Raw genomic sequence first — 16,407 nt, forward strand, 5'->3', positions numbered from 1 at the left:
TCGGTCGATAGCGGAGGAAGGTTTTTTTTTTTTACACACCGCGGTAGAAGCCACAGCGACGGGCTTTTTGTTTCCAGAAGATAAAGAGGTGAGCGTGTTTTATTGAACATATTTTATTTCATTCATCGCTAGCATCACCAGCAGGCTAACCACTAATAACAAAGCTAATGCAAAGAGGGGGAGTGTGTGTGTGTGTGTGTGTGGTATTCAGGTGACTCCTGCTAGCATCCCCCTACTATTAGCTTCCCAAGCCCACACATCTTGTTTGACACTGACACAGATGTGGGTTCATTCCTGGTGGGAGCTAGCAGCCCGGTGGAGCTGGGTCTGACTGCGGGTACCTCGGTGCTGGTTAGTGTGTGTGTTTGGGGGGGGGACCTCCTCTCTATCTGTGTGTCTTCTTGCCTTTGTTTGAATCGGTGTCAAACGCAGCCACATTTTTTTTTTTTTTTTTAATCTGCGTGGTCTGTACAAATCCAGCTTGTGGATCTCTCCTGCCGTTCAACACCTCTGCTATCAACCGAGCTGTTGCGAGATCCCGGCCGGGTTCTTCATCCCACCACGCCGAGATGGGGGGGGACAACGGTGGAAAAGCCGCTGTTCGATTCCCTCCTCCCGACAGTGAGGGCTGTGTGGTTATATTATGATATAGGACCGAGCTTGATTCTGCGTGCCTGGCCAATAGACTGTGAGTCATAGCAGGGGGGTGCATCAGGTAGTGCTGTGGAGGAGGGCTCTCAGCTACAATAAGTTGTTCCCATCCCCATTGAGCGTTTTAAAGACCGTCCCTCAGATGAGCAGATGAGCAGGGCTGACATTTGCTGGCCACCACGTGTAGAAGCAGGTTTCGTGGCCCTCAGAAAGCATCACCCCGTTGAAGAAAATGGTATAATTCAGAAAACACATGGGTGCCAAATGAATGTTATAAGCTTTTCTTTTCTAAATCATCGTTCTCGATGAGCTTTTTTTTTTTACTCGGAGGTTTTTGTATAGCAATGACGTGGGCACACACCCATACACCCCCGATGAAGAACAGGAGTAGTAAATTGGTGATGAAGGAATATGTTTCACGATGGATTTATATTATTTGATGGTTTTCTGAAAGCAGAAACAAGAGAGAGAAGGAGAGATGACTGGAAGAGACTCTGTTGGAAAGAATCGCACAGCAGTTAAAGGGAAGGATAACTTCGCCTAAAAACAAACTATTGACCAACCTGTCTTTTCACCTACATTTACAAAGTGCTCTTTCTAGGCCAGGACTGTCCACAGGATATATGTGTTGTTTAAAGGACACTTTGATAGATAAAGATGTCTCCATCAGGAAAACAATCCTCTTATCAGTGTCCCTCAGTAGAAACACACCTCAGGTTTTCGGCTGACTTTATATCCAGGGCTCATTGATTGGAAGCTTAATGCAATAAATCACTGTCATCTAGACGGTGGTCAGGTGTTTGTTCAGTTAAACTTAAAATGCCTTGTCTTTGTCTTCCACATCCTCCTCTGCTTTGAGACCTGAACATCTATTTAATTGAAATAAGATCACTTTAACAGAGTTGTAGTTGAGATTAATGTCTAACTTAAGACGGCAGCTAAATAAGCAATAAACAAAAAGTATTAAACTATAATTATTTAATTTGTATCCATATTTTTTGCTGTCCTTCCTGTGTTTCTTAAAGGAATAGTTCACCCAACAATTAAAATTCACTCATCTTCTTACCACTATGCTGACGGAGGGGTGGGTTTTTCTGTGTTTTGTTACGTGTGAAGAATCAGTCATATACTTAAATTGTATTGGATTTGGCTGCAACGCTGTTTACCCTGGAAAAAACAGATGTGTTTTGTCTACTGAAACACTTCACCCACCCCTCCATCAGCATAGTGGTGAGTAGATAATGGGGGAATTTTCAGTTTGGGGTGAACTATTCCTTTTAACATTCTTAATAATTCCTGTTAAAGACTTCCATCCTGAATCTTTTTAATTTTCTACTTGGAATTTGTCTTCGACTCTCGGTCACAATGATGGAGACAGCCTGCACATCGCATTGGATAATCCTAAACAAATTATTGTTTTTGTTTACCACTTATAGACAAAGTTACTGCTCAGAGGAGAACAGGTTATTTTGGTACCCCTCCCTTCTAGATGCTTCACTGCCCTTTGTTAGAGAAAACCAAATAGTTATGTTGATAATTGATATTTGGTTCTTGCTGCTTCCTGTTCCACTGTCTCTAAGCCAAGCAGCAACTTTGTGCAGAGTACACTCATCATACACTATATAAAAATGGAGCATCCAACTGAGGTCTCCTTCAAGGAACCTCTGTCCAAGTAAACATGGATATGTCATGGAGAATATTTGCTTTAAGTATCTCTACACCCAATATAAGTTTAACGTAAACATCAGCACAGATGTTCACTATGCCTACACGATTTAAGAAGTAAATGGTCTGCAAATGAGATGCATTGAGAAGTCACACACGGTTGCAGAAAGTCTGAATTGGTACCAGCAGAGGGCGACATGCTGACTTTCTCTTTCTGCTCACTTGGTTGAAATGATGCACACGGAGCATTGTCTGCAGGCGTTTTCGGTGTAAGGTTAAAGTAGGCCACATACAGTTTATTTAATAATTAACAACATCCCTATGGTGCTGTGGCTGAAATCTAGCTGCAGAGGCCTGCTGTGATATTAGCACCTACAGATACAGCCCTGCGCAGTAAATGTGGAAATTATAACACTGTAATTGTTATTTAAAATGTACTTGGGTAGTTATTGTGATTCTTTGTGTCATTCAAAGCTAGCTCTACATTGGTGAACCCAGGAAGAATACGTGCAAAAAAAACAAACCGAATAAAATACATCAACAGCATCATTTTACTTTGCCCTGTTGCAAAAAACGGTAAAGCCTTTTTGACGGCGAGACAGACGGTTGTGATGATAGATAAAAGAGAGATAACTGTTGGCTGGCTAGATGGCTGTCTACATGAACAGCATTCAACAATGGAACGGCACTGTGAATGTGGGCCCCCCATAGTGCTGATTCTCAAAATCCCTCTCAAAAAAGCTTTTTTTCAGTTCCTGCTATTCACACATTCATTGTGCTGCGGTGAACAATATCACTAACCCAGAGCATGTCATGTGTAATTGGTGCTACTTCCTGATGTGCAGTTCTTCATGGAACATTTTGTAATTTAGAGCTCTGTTCTGCAACATCTCAAAGTGCATCAGAGGGTTCAGTATGGTGTTGTATTGTGTCTTTGTTCAGACAATCTATTCATATACCCTGGAAGGCTTTTGGCACACGTGTCCTGTGTTGTGAAGGCTAGAAAGTGACTGTTTACTCCGGGTCAAAATGTTTCTTTCTTAATCTGCTGCCATGACGTAGACAATAAGAAAATCATTATCCCTCCTCCACCCATGCCTGAGTGAGACTTTTAACTGTTGTTGGACCTGAAGCTTTGGTAAATAAAATGCATAGTAGTTTAATTTTTTTTATATAACATTTAAAATGAGATCTTTTAAAATCGAACAACCTATGGAGGTTATGAACTACACGTATCATCAATTTAGATTAGGTTAAATAAGACTCATAACTTTGTTCATGAAAAGTTGATCAACTGGATATGTATTTGAGCATTATACTCATGCAGCATGTAAGAGTCAAAGTTGGAATCACTCACGGCTAAATGCTCAGTGGCTTAGGGAGAGGAATACGGGCATGGCAGGGTCACATGTGACAGACGCCTCCACACAACCATCTGGAAAACATGACTTGTTTTTAACAACTTCTTCAATTTCTGTATTTACAGCACTTAATACTGTTAGAGTTATATTTACAGCATGCTCTCAATTCCTGGAAACGCTCTTTTTTGAGGCATCTAATAACAGATGGTGGTATTATGATGCAGCTGGTTTTCCAGGTGTGGTTTAGTTGGTGCTAGCGGAACTGCATTAGTCTGGCAAACACTGTTGTGTTGTGCTTGGCTCTGCTTTGCACCGGATGCAAGATTAGATCCCTTACACACAGGAGCAGACCTATAGACATGCCAACAGGCCCACTGTCTGCACTTGTTTTTTTTGTGTTTTAAAATGCCAAGAAGCAATCCTCAGTGGATTTTTGCCTGATCCAAATTTAATTCACTGATGTTTTTAATTCTCTCAGTGCCGTAGATCGATGCTGCCACTGCAATTTCCAGCCAAATGTATTTAAGAGCACCAGCTAAGCTACAAAATAATATTTTATTTAAAGGGTTAATCTTTGAAATTACAATATTTGCCTGAGTGTGAAGAAGATAACAATGGTCGCTTCATTATAAAGCATACAACTTGCTATATGCATATAATTTGGATGAGTTGGATTTGTGTGGATTATTCTTCAGAATTTTTTTTTTAAATCCAACAGTGAAACTTGTTTTGCTCCTTATTGTTTGCTCATGCCTCTCATTGACTGAAGTAAGCATCTTGTTTCCCCCATTAACTACGTGTGTCAATGCTGCACTGCTTTACTGAAGAATCATTTAAAAAGACTGTAAGACAGTATTTTCTTATTAAAATAATATACATCATTTCTGGGTATGAGATATAGGACAGATATTGTTTGCACTGTTTGGCCCTTCTTCATTGTCGATTGAGTAAAATTGCCGTTACTATTGTATTGTATTGCTAGATTTTAAATATGGTGTAACTATGATGTAGTTTAAATACGATTGTTTGACAGCTGAAAACTAGTTAAAAGCTATAACTTATATTAACTTACTATCAGTGATGATTAAATGCTAGTAAACTTCTAAATAGAAGTGGTCAGAGTTGGTGCCTTCAATCAAAGGAGCATGTCTGCCTGTGGAGGGCATTCTGGCTACTTGAGTTTTTGATGAATGTGATGCTACAAGTCAACAAAGGACCTCTGCTGTCCTATTCAGCCGGGCATTCAGGTCAGGATCAGCAGCCTGTGGAGGGGCCTCCGATACGTGTGTGACTCTGGCTGCTTCATTTCTGCAAACAGGAAAGGCTCGAACGGCTGGACTCAACTGTCTGCTGACTCCTCCATTGTATGGGGCCAGCTTGGCGGGGCAGGCTTTGTGCACTGCATTTTGGGATCTGCCACCGCACCCTCTAGCTCATCCAGGCATCACAGGCATGCTGATTATGGGGCAACACAGAGGTGCCACCTCAGCTTAAATTCATATAATTAAATTTATGTAAACTTGGCTGTAAATTTGGCTTCTTTACTGCCATTATTATTTCTTTTTCACAAAAATCTTTAAAATGTTATAATTAAGTGTATTTTAAATACCAATATCATACTATAGCTTTTGGTAGTAATTGTATGGCTAGGGTAATAGCTTCTTTGTTCGGCATCACTGGGAGTGGCTGTGTGTTTGTATGTGTGTCTTGCCTATTCCCCTGGTGCGTGGTGGCTCTGTGTATGGCTAATGTGCACTGGGCCTAATTCTCTGCAAGGGACTGATTGTGGGCTCTATTTCTCTTTTCCTCTCTCCCTGATTAACGGGTGCATTGACAAACTGGCCAGCTGGGTGAAGGGAAGCAGGTCTGGAGAGGGAGGAGGGAGAGTGAGACAGAAAGAGGTGGTGGCCTCGCCTATAATGCTGCTGGCACTGTCCTGCTTTCTTAGCTGGTGTCACTCTGTTGTGAGGAATAGCCTGATGTGTGTCTGGTCAGAAGCTGGGGTTCAGCCTCGAGGCATTCGTCTGTGTCCCAATTTCCCTCTTCTCTTTTTTTCAGAAGCAAAGGAAAATCCAACTTATAGTACATGATTCATATTTGAATTTAGAGAAAGCATAGTGCTGTCATGTTTGAAAAGGTTATTCCCCATGTAGGCCAAGCTTTTCCACCCAGGTTATAATATAAAAACAAAATTTATATTGAATGCATTCTGTCATTGAATCCGTTCACTTGCACTATAGTTACCCAGTTTTTTCAATGATGTTTTATTAGCAAAATTAATATGTGACGGGTTAGAAATCTTTCATTACATTAATGTGTGTCTATGGATTAGGCCTTGAGGGGATTTCCTTTCATAGAACCTCCTTTATGCATGCTTTTTGTGTCACATCTGTGTGTCGGACTGCCTGTCTGTGTCTCTTTTTTATGATCAGAAACACAGTCGGAAGATAAATTGCAGTAGCTCTGGGGCAAACATCTGATGCCCCTAGAAGACTTGTTTATGAAAAAAGGACTGGAGAGGCCCCTTTATTCTTTTTAACATTACACAGCAGAGTCATTTTTTGGGGTTCTTTTCTGTCTCTGATGGGATTTCTTTCTAGACTGGCTGGGGGCAATTGTGTATCACTCAGACTAGCACTATTGTAAGTGTGCAACCGACCCATTTTGTGAGCTGAATGCAAATACACTATATGGTTAGATCATGAGTGGGTGCATTTGTATGTGTGCCTTTTAGAGGCTGTGTGTGTGTGGGGTGGTGGTGGGGGAGGTTTAATAGGTCAGCTCAGCTTTCATGTGCGGTTTCATGCCACACTGTTGTGTGTGTATGAGTGGAGGATGTGTACAGTAGGTTGTATCATAGTAGGTCAGGGGATTGTTTGTCTGATCCATTGAGGAGCGATTAGTGCAGACCCTGAGCTGAGCCTCTTCCTATCCACAACAACGGGAGGGTTGCCCTCCATTTGACACTGCCAGACTCTTGTGACCTCGCTGCTCCATCCCCAATCCAGCCCCTGCCCTGGTCCACTCCCAAAGATAGATTGTCATGCACATCATGGCTGTCTGGTCTGTCCTGGATCGTTTGTGCTGTTTGTGGCTCTTGCCTAAATGCCATGACATTTGGGTTATTTAGGTGGGATAGAAATCTTATAATTTACATTACATGTCATTTGGCTGACGCTTTTGTCCAAAGCAGCTTACAATTAGTACACTCATATTATCACTTAGCTCATTTTCAGCAGCACCACGCCACCATCAGTATCAGCCCATTCATTTTCAGGGCATGGAAGAGTTGTTTTTTGTGCACTGATTTAGTGATCAATGTATTTTGGAGAATATCCAATGTGGAAACAGGGGATTAAATAAACATACTGACTACCTACACTCGGTGTGTTTGATGTACTAGCCAAGTCCTGGGTTGTCAGTGAGTAGAGAGGTGACAGGTCGGGAGGAAGTGTGGAGGCGTTGCTCTTCCTTCTTCTCTAATCCCTGCATTTAGTTTCTATTGCCAGCCACTTCTTAATCTGCCACTAATAGGATTTGCTGAGATTTTGTTGAATTTTTTTATAGGTGGAATGTTAAACTGGTTTGACTTGGCTTAACAATGGTGAGGTATACTTTAGTGTTGTGACCACGGACAACTATATGGTCTGAGGACTCAAAACTAAAGCCATCTATATTTATAAAAATGTATGCAACTGTCTGTAGATGTAAAACCGCATCCAAAGTAAATCTACATTTACGTTAAAAGATAATTTACAATACACTATTACATTAAACATGTATCTATTTGAATGTTCTAATGTTTTAAGTAGATGTTGGGTTGATATATTGCATCAGAGCCTAATCTACGACAGTATGACAACATCCTCCTGCAGCAATCTCATATCTGCAAATTTGCCAAAATGTATGTTTAAAATTTATATAAAAAAAAAAACACAATAAAGCCTGCAGTGAAAGTGTGACCCAGTCACACATAAATGTGCCCCCATGTTACCCAGATGCAGATAATTTCTGTGATTTAACGGTCTCCTCTTTTGGCTTAAGAACGAATAGCTACTAGTGCTGTGAAATGACATTTGACATTTCAAGGTGGGTGGGGTATTTTAAATCTGTGCTTTCTCCACCCCCCCTTTTAACTCTATGATCACTTTTTTTTTGCATATGATGCAAGGAAGATATGGGTCCAATGTGGTTACACATTGGCAGTATTTGCATTATGCTGCTGAGGTGGCCTTCTAAATCTACTCTAGAATATCACTTCTTTTGTTCCCAAGGATTCTCTTTCCTCCTTCGTCTCATTATAGCAAAATATAATCTAACATAGACTAAACTCACCCATACCATGAATGAAAGCACGCGTTTCACAGTCCTCCGTGGAGCTTGGCTTAAGAATGCCTCTTAACACATCACCATGACCTTACTTCCGTCATCTTTGTGTACGGTAACACAGCCACAGCTGCTAGACAAAACAAAAGATAAAGTCTCCTCAACCTCGTCTATTAATCTGTCCAATGCTCTTAAACAAATGGCCCCAGTTAGTTAATGTGTCTCTGGAGGGGTTTATCTTGATGTACTGTAGATCCCCCTTTGGGTGTCATTGCATAATACTTAGGCTGTCTGGTCATATGCACTTACCATACCTTTTTTTTTCTCTTTGAAACAATGGAGTGAAATTATTAACAGATGAAGCCCTATTACCGATAGAACATATTTGACGTGTGATTTTAACAAATCTATTGACACTTTTTACTTAGATATTTTTATCTGAATGTGCCACCAGCTCAACCTTTGAGTTAACATCATTTATATGTGGGAAGTTGAGGATCCATCCATGTTTTCAAGCTATTAAGGCACTAGTCCTGTAGATGAGAGTTGTTGTGGCGAAAGGTCAAAAACAGAGAGGGTCATGAAAATCATGTGGCTTCAAATAGTTCAGCAGCATTCAAAGGATTTAAAAGCAAACATCAACTTTCAGTCATTTGTGCAGTCTTGCAAACCAATTCTGTGTATTTTATATGATAGATGTTTGAAATATCTGTTTTATTGAAAAATGAATTTGAAATTGAATATATGTATTGGAGTGAAACATTACCATAGGCTACTCCATCTTCTGTAATAGCTGCTATCACAGCCTGTTTCTGATTGTAAAATACCAGTGTTGATATTGATCCATCCATTCGTCCATTTAATTAGATGAAGTTGTTAGGCCCTATTAATGATAGTGCATATGTAAAAGGTGTGAGCAGTTATACTTTTGTATATAATAAGCATGGGCCATTACATACCTTACTTATTGACTTATTGACTAATGACTTCCTGTATTGTAAGTAAATCAAAATGTAAATTAAATGCGTGTCAGTGTCTTGATCTGTGTTGTCTGTGCTGCAGGGCTTGCATGTGATGCTCACTGCGAGGGGTCGGGATGTAGAAGAGAACATGAGGAGAGATATATTAAACTGCAGGAAACTGCTGCACTAGAGAAATTAAAAAATAACATTTTGAGTTGACTGTCAAATATCTCTGTAAGCTACCGCTATCACTCAACACATTCATGAGATTGACTTGACCTTGGTGGGTGTACTGCTGAGGGCCCATGGATGTGCAGTGTTTAGTTTTTTCGATGGGTTAGATAGAGCAGGGGCAAAGCATCCATGTAACCTACATCATTGATTAGGACAAGGTTGGATCAAAACTGGCTGCGCCCAGACAATGCAAGCTGCAGCTACAAAAACATTCAGAAAATAATCTAAAGTGAGAAATATAGACTGAGATCGTAGCTCTGCAAATTGGAACTGGCTTATCACAGCAGTGCAACATGCACACTCACCTGAGAGGGAAAAGCTCTTTGTTTTAGACATAACAACAGCAAGACACCACAGTTTTGTTCACTTTTCATTCCCACCCAAGCCTGATATATTACAATGATTATTAGTCAGAACATTAATTAATAACTGTGGTTTACGCCCTGCTGCTGTTGTGGCAACTCAACATTGAACCAGGCTTCTTCTAATGTTGTTATTTGGCCATCTTTCATTTTAAAATGCATATCAATATTAGTTGTGCGTGCGTGTATGTGGGTGTGCCCTCCTAGGTTTTTACGTGTGCAAGTCAAGATCTAATCAATGTAGATTGAGGTTGTTTCTGCCATTGACACTGAGGCTATAATGAAATTACTGGCGCTTCCCTGGCTTAGAGGAGCAGTTATATTCAATTACTGGTTGGCTAACCTAATGTCTTTATAGCAGTTGCTGAACTTATCTCAAAGTTTTTATCTCATTACATACTCGGGCAGTTGTGCTGTCCAAACGACTATTTGCATATGACTGTCACCTGAGAATGTAAAACTAAAGTGAAGCTGAGAGGCTGTGTGGAGAGTGTGGGTGATGTATGTAACTGTGCATCCTCATGCTCCTGCTAATATAAATAGATTCTTGCTTTTTTAAACTGAACCTCCCAAACATCGGCTCTCAAACTGATCAAGGCTCAGTCTTATGAAGCGTCCGGTAGTAAGCAATGTCTTCTCCCCTCTGTTGTCACTGATTTTTGGTTGTTTTTCTGTCTCTTTTGATTTCTAGGTTGAATGTGTTTTCCTCCTGCTTGGACACCATGAGCACCATCTCACCAACAGACTTTGACAGCTTGGAGATCCAGCAGCAGTATAATGACATCAACAACCGCTGGGATCTGGCAGCAGAGACTGACTGGGATAATGAGAACAGTTCAGCACGCCTCTTTGAGCGCTCGCGAATCAAGGCTCTCGCAGGTAAGCTACACTTTAGGCCACACCAAAGCACAGTGCCTGCATGAAGTCATCATGCACCTACTGCATGTGTGAGCTGATGACAGACAAATATGTGAAGAAGTGTAATTGTGTTTCTTTCTGTCAGATTAGCAACATACATACCAGACAGTTAGTGCTTATGGAATATTGCTAGAAGGAGCTCTAAAAATGGAGGTATAGACAATCAGTCTAGCAGCAAAATGGCTAGAAATTATGCATAATTTAACACTAGCAAAACTAGATGTTATACACACCACCCAATCACAACATCTGTGTGTGAACTTTCTAGTTTCATGAGCACGTCTGTGTTTATTGGTGGTTACATCAAATGCATTCTAATACTACATGTCACAAAATGTCATGGGCAGAAAAACAGACTCATGTCATGTTAATAAAGAAGTCAGAGAAGAATTTACCTTTTTTTTCATCCTTCAGTGAGCAGCCAAGACCTGATTTAATGCTGCACATAGCATAAATCAGCAAACAGCATGGCCCAATGAAAAGACAGTGTTAAACTCACTGAGATATTATGGGTGTGCAGCCTGTCGCCTGCAGCTCTTCATCTAACAGTTCACTGTGGCTGCTCCTTCTTGTTACTCCCTGTAATATTTCAAAGTGTTCCAATGAAAATTCTCGTCATCTTGATTTATAGATGCTTTTTTGATAAACGTTAGCAATGTTTAGTGAATTGTGAAGCTCCAGTTGTTAGAAAAAAATGAAGTTTGCATTAACAGTAATCTAAAAAGGCATTGGCTGTTATTTGATGACAATTTAGCATTCTGCATTCATATGCAGATATATTTTCATAGATATGACCTTAGCATTAACATAACAAAATTCTATTTCCGGGTATGTCACTACAGTCTCTCAGTTTATGGTTTAAACAGCTTAACATTTTTAAGCATGTGACTTGACGAAGAGACCACATTCACCGACAGAATCATTGACTAATTGCAATATGCATAAATCTAATTAGGTTCTGTAGACTAAGGAACACACTTTAATTGATTCTTTCCCAAAGGTACATGTTTTTATAGGGCAAGACAGGAATACCTCCAAAAGGAGGACATTACCAGAGAGCTGTTAAGTCAATCCACCAAAGAGCAATAAGCATTGATGCAATAAGGAAGAATCTGCCTCAAGGCTAGGCGTGGTGAAGATTCTCCATGAATGGGACACAACCCAGAATATTAACAGTGTTATTTTAACAATGTCTGTCTTTTCTCTTCAGTCTAATCATTTTATGATTATTAAAAAAAAAACAACATGAAATTTGCTGGAGCCTCTTACATGGCTGTGCCAAGACTGGTGTCTTACCGTAATTAATGAGAAGGCTGTATAATCGGATATAATGCAAATGTCTGTCTGAATATGGCTTTATTCTCTTCCTTCATCACATTTGGTTGACAGTCTTGACACCCTACCAAATTTTAGATGTTAAAGTGTGTGTCTGGCTGGCCCGTCTTGTTGGAAACACCAAATAAGATGACCCAGGTGAAAATCCTGCTTGCTGTATTTTTTTTTTGTATTTACAGACATGTAGTTCTGAAAGGAATTTCATCTTCCATTTTTTTCCTGACAGAAAACAACAGAAAGTACTGGATTTATTTCATGAAATATCAAGCTCTTTCTTCTAGTTTACAATGGCAAATTATTGTCAGATTGAATCGAATTGCAAAAAATACTTAGGCCCAATGGTTCTTCCCTGAATCTTATTGTGGGCAATTTGTCTAGACACCTATTGATTTGTCTTGTAAGGAAGAGATGAACCCCCTCTATTAATAGTCTTAAGAAGTTTAATTATCATGGAGAATCCAGCAGAGGGGAGTAAGAGGCAGACAGGCACCAAAACACACACACTCATGCACACAAAGTAAAAACCACATGCTCTAACTATCTTTGAGCATGGTGGTAGTAAAAGTTAAGATAAGCTTAATTTTACTTAAAAATACAGCCATGCATTTCCACACGCTAACAGAAAACAGTTATTTTCGTTTGTATTTATTGTAGTGAATTCAAAGATTGTGTTAATTTTGCTGACATGTAAAGAAAGCAGCAGAGGGCAGTAAAAGTGTGTGAGTGTGTGAGTGAGTGTGAGTGTGAGTGAGTGTGAGTGAGTGTGAGTGAGTGAGTGAGTGAGTGAGTGAGTGAGTGAGTGAGTGAGTGAGTGAGTGAGTGAGTGAGTGAGTGAGTGAGTGAGTGAGTGAGTGAGTGAGTGAGTGAGTGAGTGAGTGAGTGAGTGAGTGAGTGAGTGAGTGAGTGAGTGAGTGAGTGAGTGAGTGAGTGAGTGAGTGAGTGAGTGAGTGAGTGAGTGAGTGAGTGAGTGAGTGAGTGAGTGTGTGAGTGAGTGAGTGAGTGAGTGAGTGAGTGAGTGAGTGAGTGAGTGAGTGTGTGTGTGTGTGTGTGTGTGTGTGTGTGTGTGTGTGTGTGTGTGTGTGTGTGTGTGTGTGTGTGTGTGTGTGTGTGTGTGTGTGTGTGTGTGTGTGTGTGTGTGTGTGTGTGTGTGTGTGTGTGTGTGTGTGTGTGTGTGTGTGTGTGTGTGTGTGTGTGTGTGTGTGTGTGAGAATTTGTGATACCATCTCTGTTTAACAAGTGTCGACTTGACGTTCACATTCTTTGACATGTTGTAGCAGCTATTTGCCCCCAGGCCCAGCTCCTGCCCATCTTTTAAACTGAAACCCAAATGTCAAGACCTTTTGCATTCTATAGGCAGCTACTGTCTTACGCATCTTTCTCATGTTCTCATTCAGTGACACTGCCTCCCTGTAATATGATTTCCTCATTTCCGGGTTCACACCCTTCACACTGCAGTTTGTGTTTCAATACTTTTAAGTGTGACAGCAGTGCACTACTTGATACAGCGCAGAAAGAGCCTCCCCTGTGTTAAGATCATTGTAATTTGCTTAGATAACCACTTATCTACTCGTCTGTACTGTGGAGGTAGCAAGGCAAACTACGCAAATTTGCCTTTAGAAACGGCCTGCTTAAAACAAACAGTTACACAAATTTACTGTGGAAGTTTCCAGACTGGGAAAGAGCATGCTTTTGTACTTTGAAAAGCATCTTTTCACTTTTATTTACACTAGTAATCATTACTACTCCATTCTTACACTGTTTATTAACATCATTGGCATAGATGTGACAAATCAGTTAAGAAACACAAATTAATATACACATATTTGATGTGTACATGATATTATTTTGGAAACAACACAGAAGCACCAATAATATATTAATTATCACGTTTGAAATAGTGTTATTAACACTCAAGAGATTTTTGTTGGGGTTCTATTAAGAAGTCCGCCCCTCCGAACTCCCTCAGGTCTAGAGAAGGGTTGGTGCTGTTGGATGGATAAAATGTGCTCAGCAATAGATCATGCCTTTCTGGCAGTGCTGAGACTTCCAGCAGCTCCTATCTTTTCCTCTTTCTTGTCAAACCATCATAAATTATCATTAATTCCAGTTTGCTCAATTGCAAATAAACCCCCTTTGGCAGCCTTTCTCACGGTTTGTTTTCATATTTCACAAGCTTTATTAAATCACAGTTAATCCTACCCAGTGTGTTTATTTATTAGTTTATCTGAATGACTGATGGGTTTTGAAGGGAGGAAACTGCCCTAACATAACATGTTAAGATGCATATACCAGACACACAAACTTGCCACCGCAGCTGCCTCTCATGTTAATTTGAATTACAATGTTTGGTATATGCCCATTGGGATCTTAAATGACCATTACTGGGATTTACTAGTTCTCCCTCTGCATGTGACCACAGCATAGCCTCTGCTCCTCAGAAGGAAGCCTGTTCGCTTTGGATCTCATTAGTCCAGTTCCTCTTTATAAACACCCAGTCACAGAAGGCCTGGGGCATTTGGTCATCTAATGAGACTGATCCAGATGCTCCTAGCTCATCAGCAGTACAGAGATCAAGCGCACAACCAGGCCTTTTAACTACTGGACCCTGATCAGACGGACCTTCCACTTGCAAGAAAGGCTGTGACCTTAGACCTCAGGGTTTATAGTGTTGTGTAATTTTGGCACATACAGGCATTTGATAAGTATCTGCCTAAGTCACCTCTTCCAACTCTTTAATGCTGTTATTGTTTTGCTTATTTTTATTTCTCTCTGTGTCAATCTATAGCTGTTGCAGGACATTGTGAGGCACGGATTAGTGGGATTGTTCTGACTTAAATGAAACACTTCTGACATGATTCTATACCTAAGGTGTATAGAAACATTGTTTTATGTACAAATATTTGGCAGTTTTGAAGTGCAAGCATAACTGAAACTACATAAATGTGTGGATGTAGTACAGGTCCTTTATTCTTACTGACTCACTTCTTTATACCCTCCATTACTGCTTATAACACCCTTCCTTTCATACAGACATGCACGTTCACACTTTCAAATCTTGTTGAGACAGGAACGAGCTTTTTGTGTTGAGACTTTCTCAACAACTTCCTTCCTGTCTTAAACATCTTATCATATGGCAGACCGCCCTAACAAAGGAGGGGAGATCAAACATTGTCTTAGCAAGCGATAAGAATAAAAGGGAACCACACAGCGAGACAGGAGGATAAGACGTCACATCTTACGGGGACTTTCGTGAGGCACCTATTTGACAAGCCACACCCCGCTGCTGCTTGGAATTAAGGTGGAGTTTAATAATCCTGCCTCAAGCTACACAGAGCAAAAATTCTAATGGTTTAGTCCACCTCTACACCTCCTCCCTCCCCTCATCCTTCCACCATGTTCTGTCTTTGTGCTCCTCCCTCAAACACACCTTATGCAAATGCCACAATTTTCAGAAGGCACAGCAGGCTTTGTTTACACAGCTATCCGACCGCAGCCAGTTAGCCTGCTCGGCTGTGCTCTGTTCCAGCAAGTGTGAGTTCAGAGTTTGGAGGGAAAGGAATTGCCACTCGAACCACGAGGGAGTGCAACCAAACGATTTTTCTTTGCTCAGAGGCCACAACTGTGGTGAAATTCTTCATAGGAGGAGGTGAAACCAGAGAACATTTTGTTCTTCGGTTTTGTTTGAAATGCTTCTTTGAAAAAACCCTCTACTCCGGCGCTCATTGCTGTGTCTTCATTGGACAAGGTGGGACATACAGTGGATGAAGAGAAGAACAAGCGGCAATTTTTTCAAGCTTGTGTTGTGCCTAACTAAGGCACAACTCTGAGGGAATCTGGAAAAGCCACGTTTTCTTTCTTTTGGAAAACACTTTAAAGGATTTGATACTTTGTAGTGGGAAAGGGTTGCTCTGCTGTGCTATGTACAACAACTCCCATTCACTTCATATCTGAGAGGAATATTTTAGAGAGAGAAAAGCAGCCATGGAGTGGGACCAGAGGGAAAGAGAGCACTCCTTGTCCCCAGCAGCATTTGTTAATCAGGTGCAATACTCCAACATCTTGGAAGGAAGGTTTAAACAGCTACAAGGTAAGAGTTGTACTGACCAACTTCTATTCCATTTGGTAATTTGAAATATGCTTCTGTTATCTTTTTTTATGGTTTAAATTAGTTAAGCAAATTCATTTGAATATACAGAAGTCTTATTGACATCTCAGACTAGAGTCTCAAGGTCTCTAGTGTGGCTTATGGAAACAGTTGTTGGTGTTTCAGGTTATTGATACGACTGTGCTAGATTGAGAATTGTTACACTTTAACACATCCTGTTGATTGTTTTTAAACAGGAAATATGGCTTTTTGGCTTCTGTACAAGTGGTAGTCCTAGAGCAGGTGCTTTGTGTTCTGAATGAGTCCCCAAATAACAAAGCATTTTTCTGGCATGAGTGATTATCTGTGAGAGTTTGAAAAGACTCCTATTTAACTTCTTATTAAATACTTTTTCAGAGCATAATGTAGAGGGTATCAGGTACAGTGTATAGTAGATATACACAGTAGGCTTCAGCTCAACTCTAAGGCAGGCAGGCAGTATGGCCACT

At 40.5% G+C, this 16,407-nt stretch overlaps 1 protein-coding gene across 2 annotated transcripts in view; it reads left to right on the top strand.

Annotated features, from left to right (window-relative positions):
• sptbn2 (spectrin, beta, non-erythrocytic 2) overlaps nt 1–16,407 on the top strand; it is a 45,543-nt gene continuing 29,136 nt past the window's right edge. Inside the window, exons 1-2 of one of the 2 annotated variants that reach the window (XM_062406226.1) lie at nt 1–88; nt 10,253–10,440. In XM_062406226.1, the coding sequence (XP_062262210.1) occupies nt 10,284–10,440 (157 nt within the window). In that variant the 5' untranslated portion in view covers nt 1–88; nt 10,253–10,283. Of the gene's footprint in view, nt 89–10,252; nt 10,441–15,280; nt 15,902–16,407 lie in introns of those variants that run through there. The other variant, XM_062406227.1, reaches the window with a different exon arrangement.

The sequence above is a fragment of the Platichthys flesus genome, chromosome 15 (assembly GCF_949316205.1).
Source record: "Platichthys flesus chromosome 15, fPlaFle2.1, whole genome shotgun sequence".
Lineage (NCBI taxonomy): Eukaryota > Metazoa > Chordata > Actinopteri > Pleuronectiformes > Pleuronectidae > Platichthys > Platichthys flesus.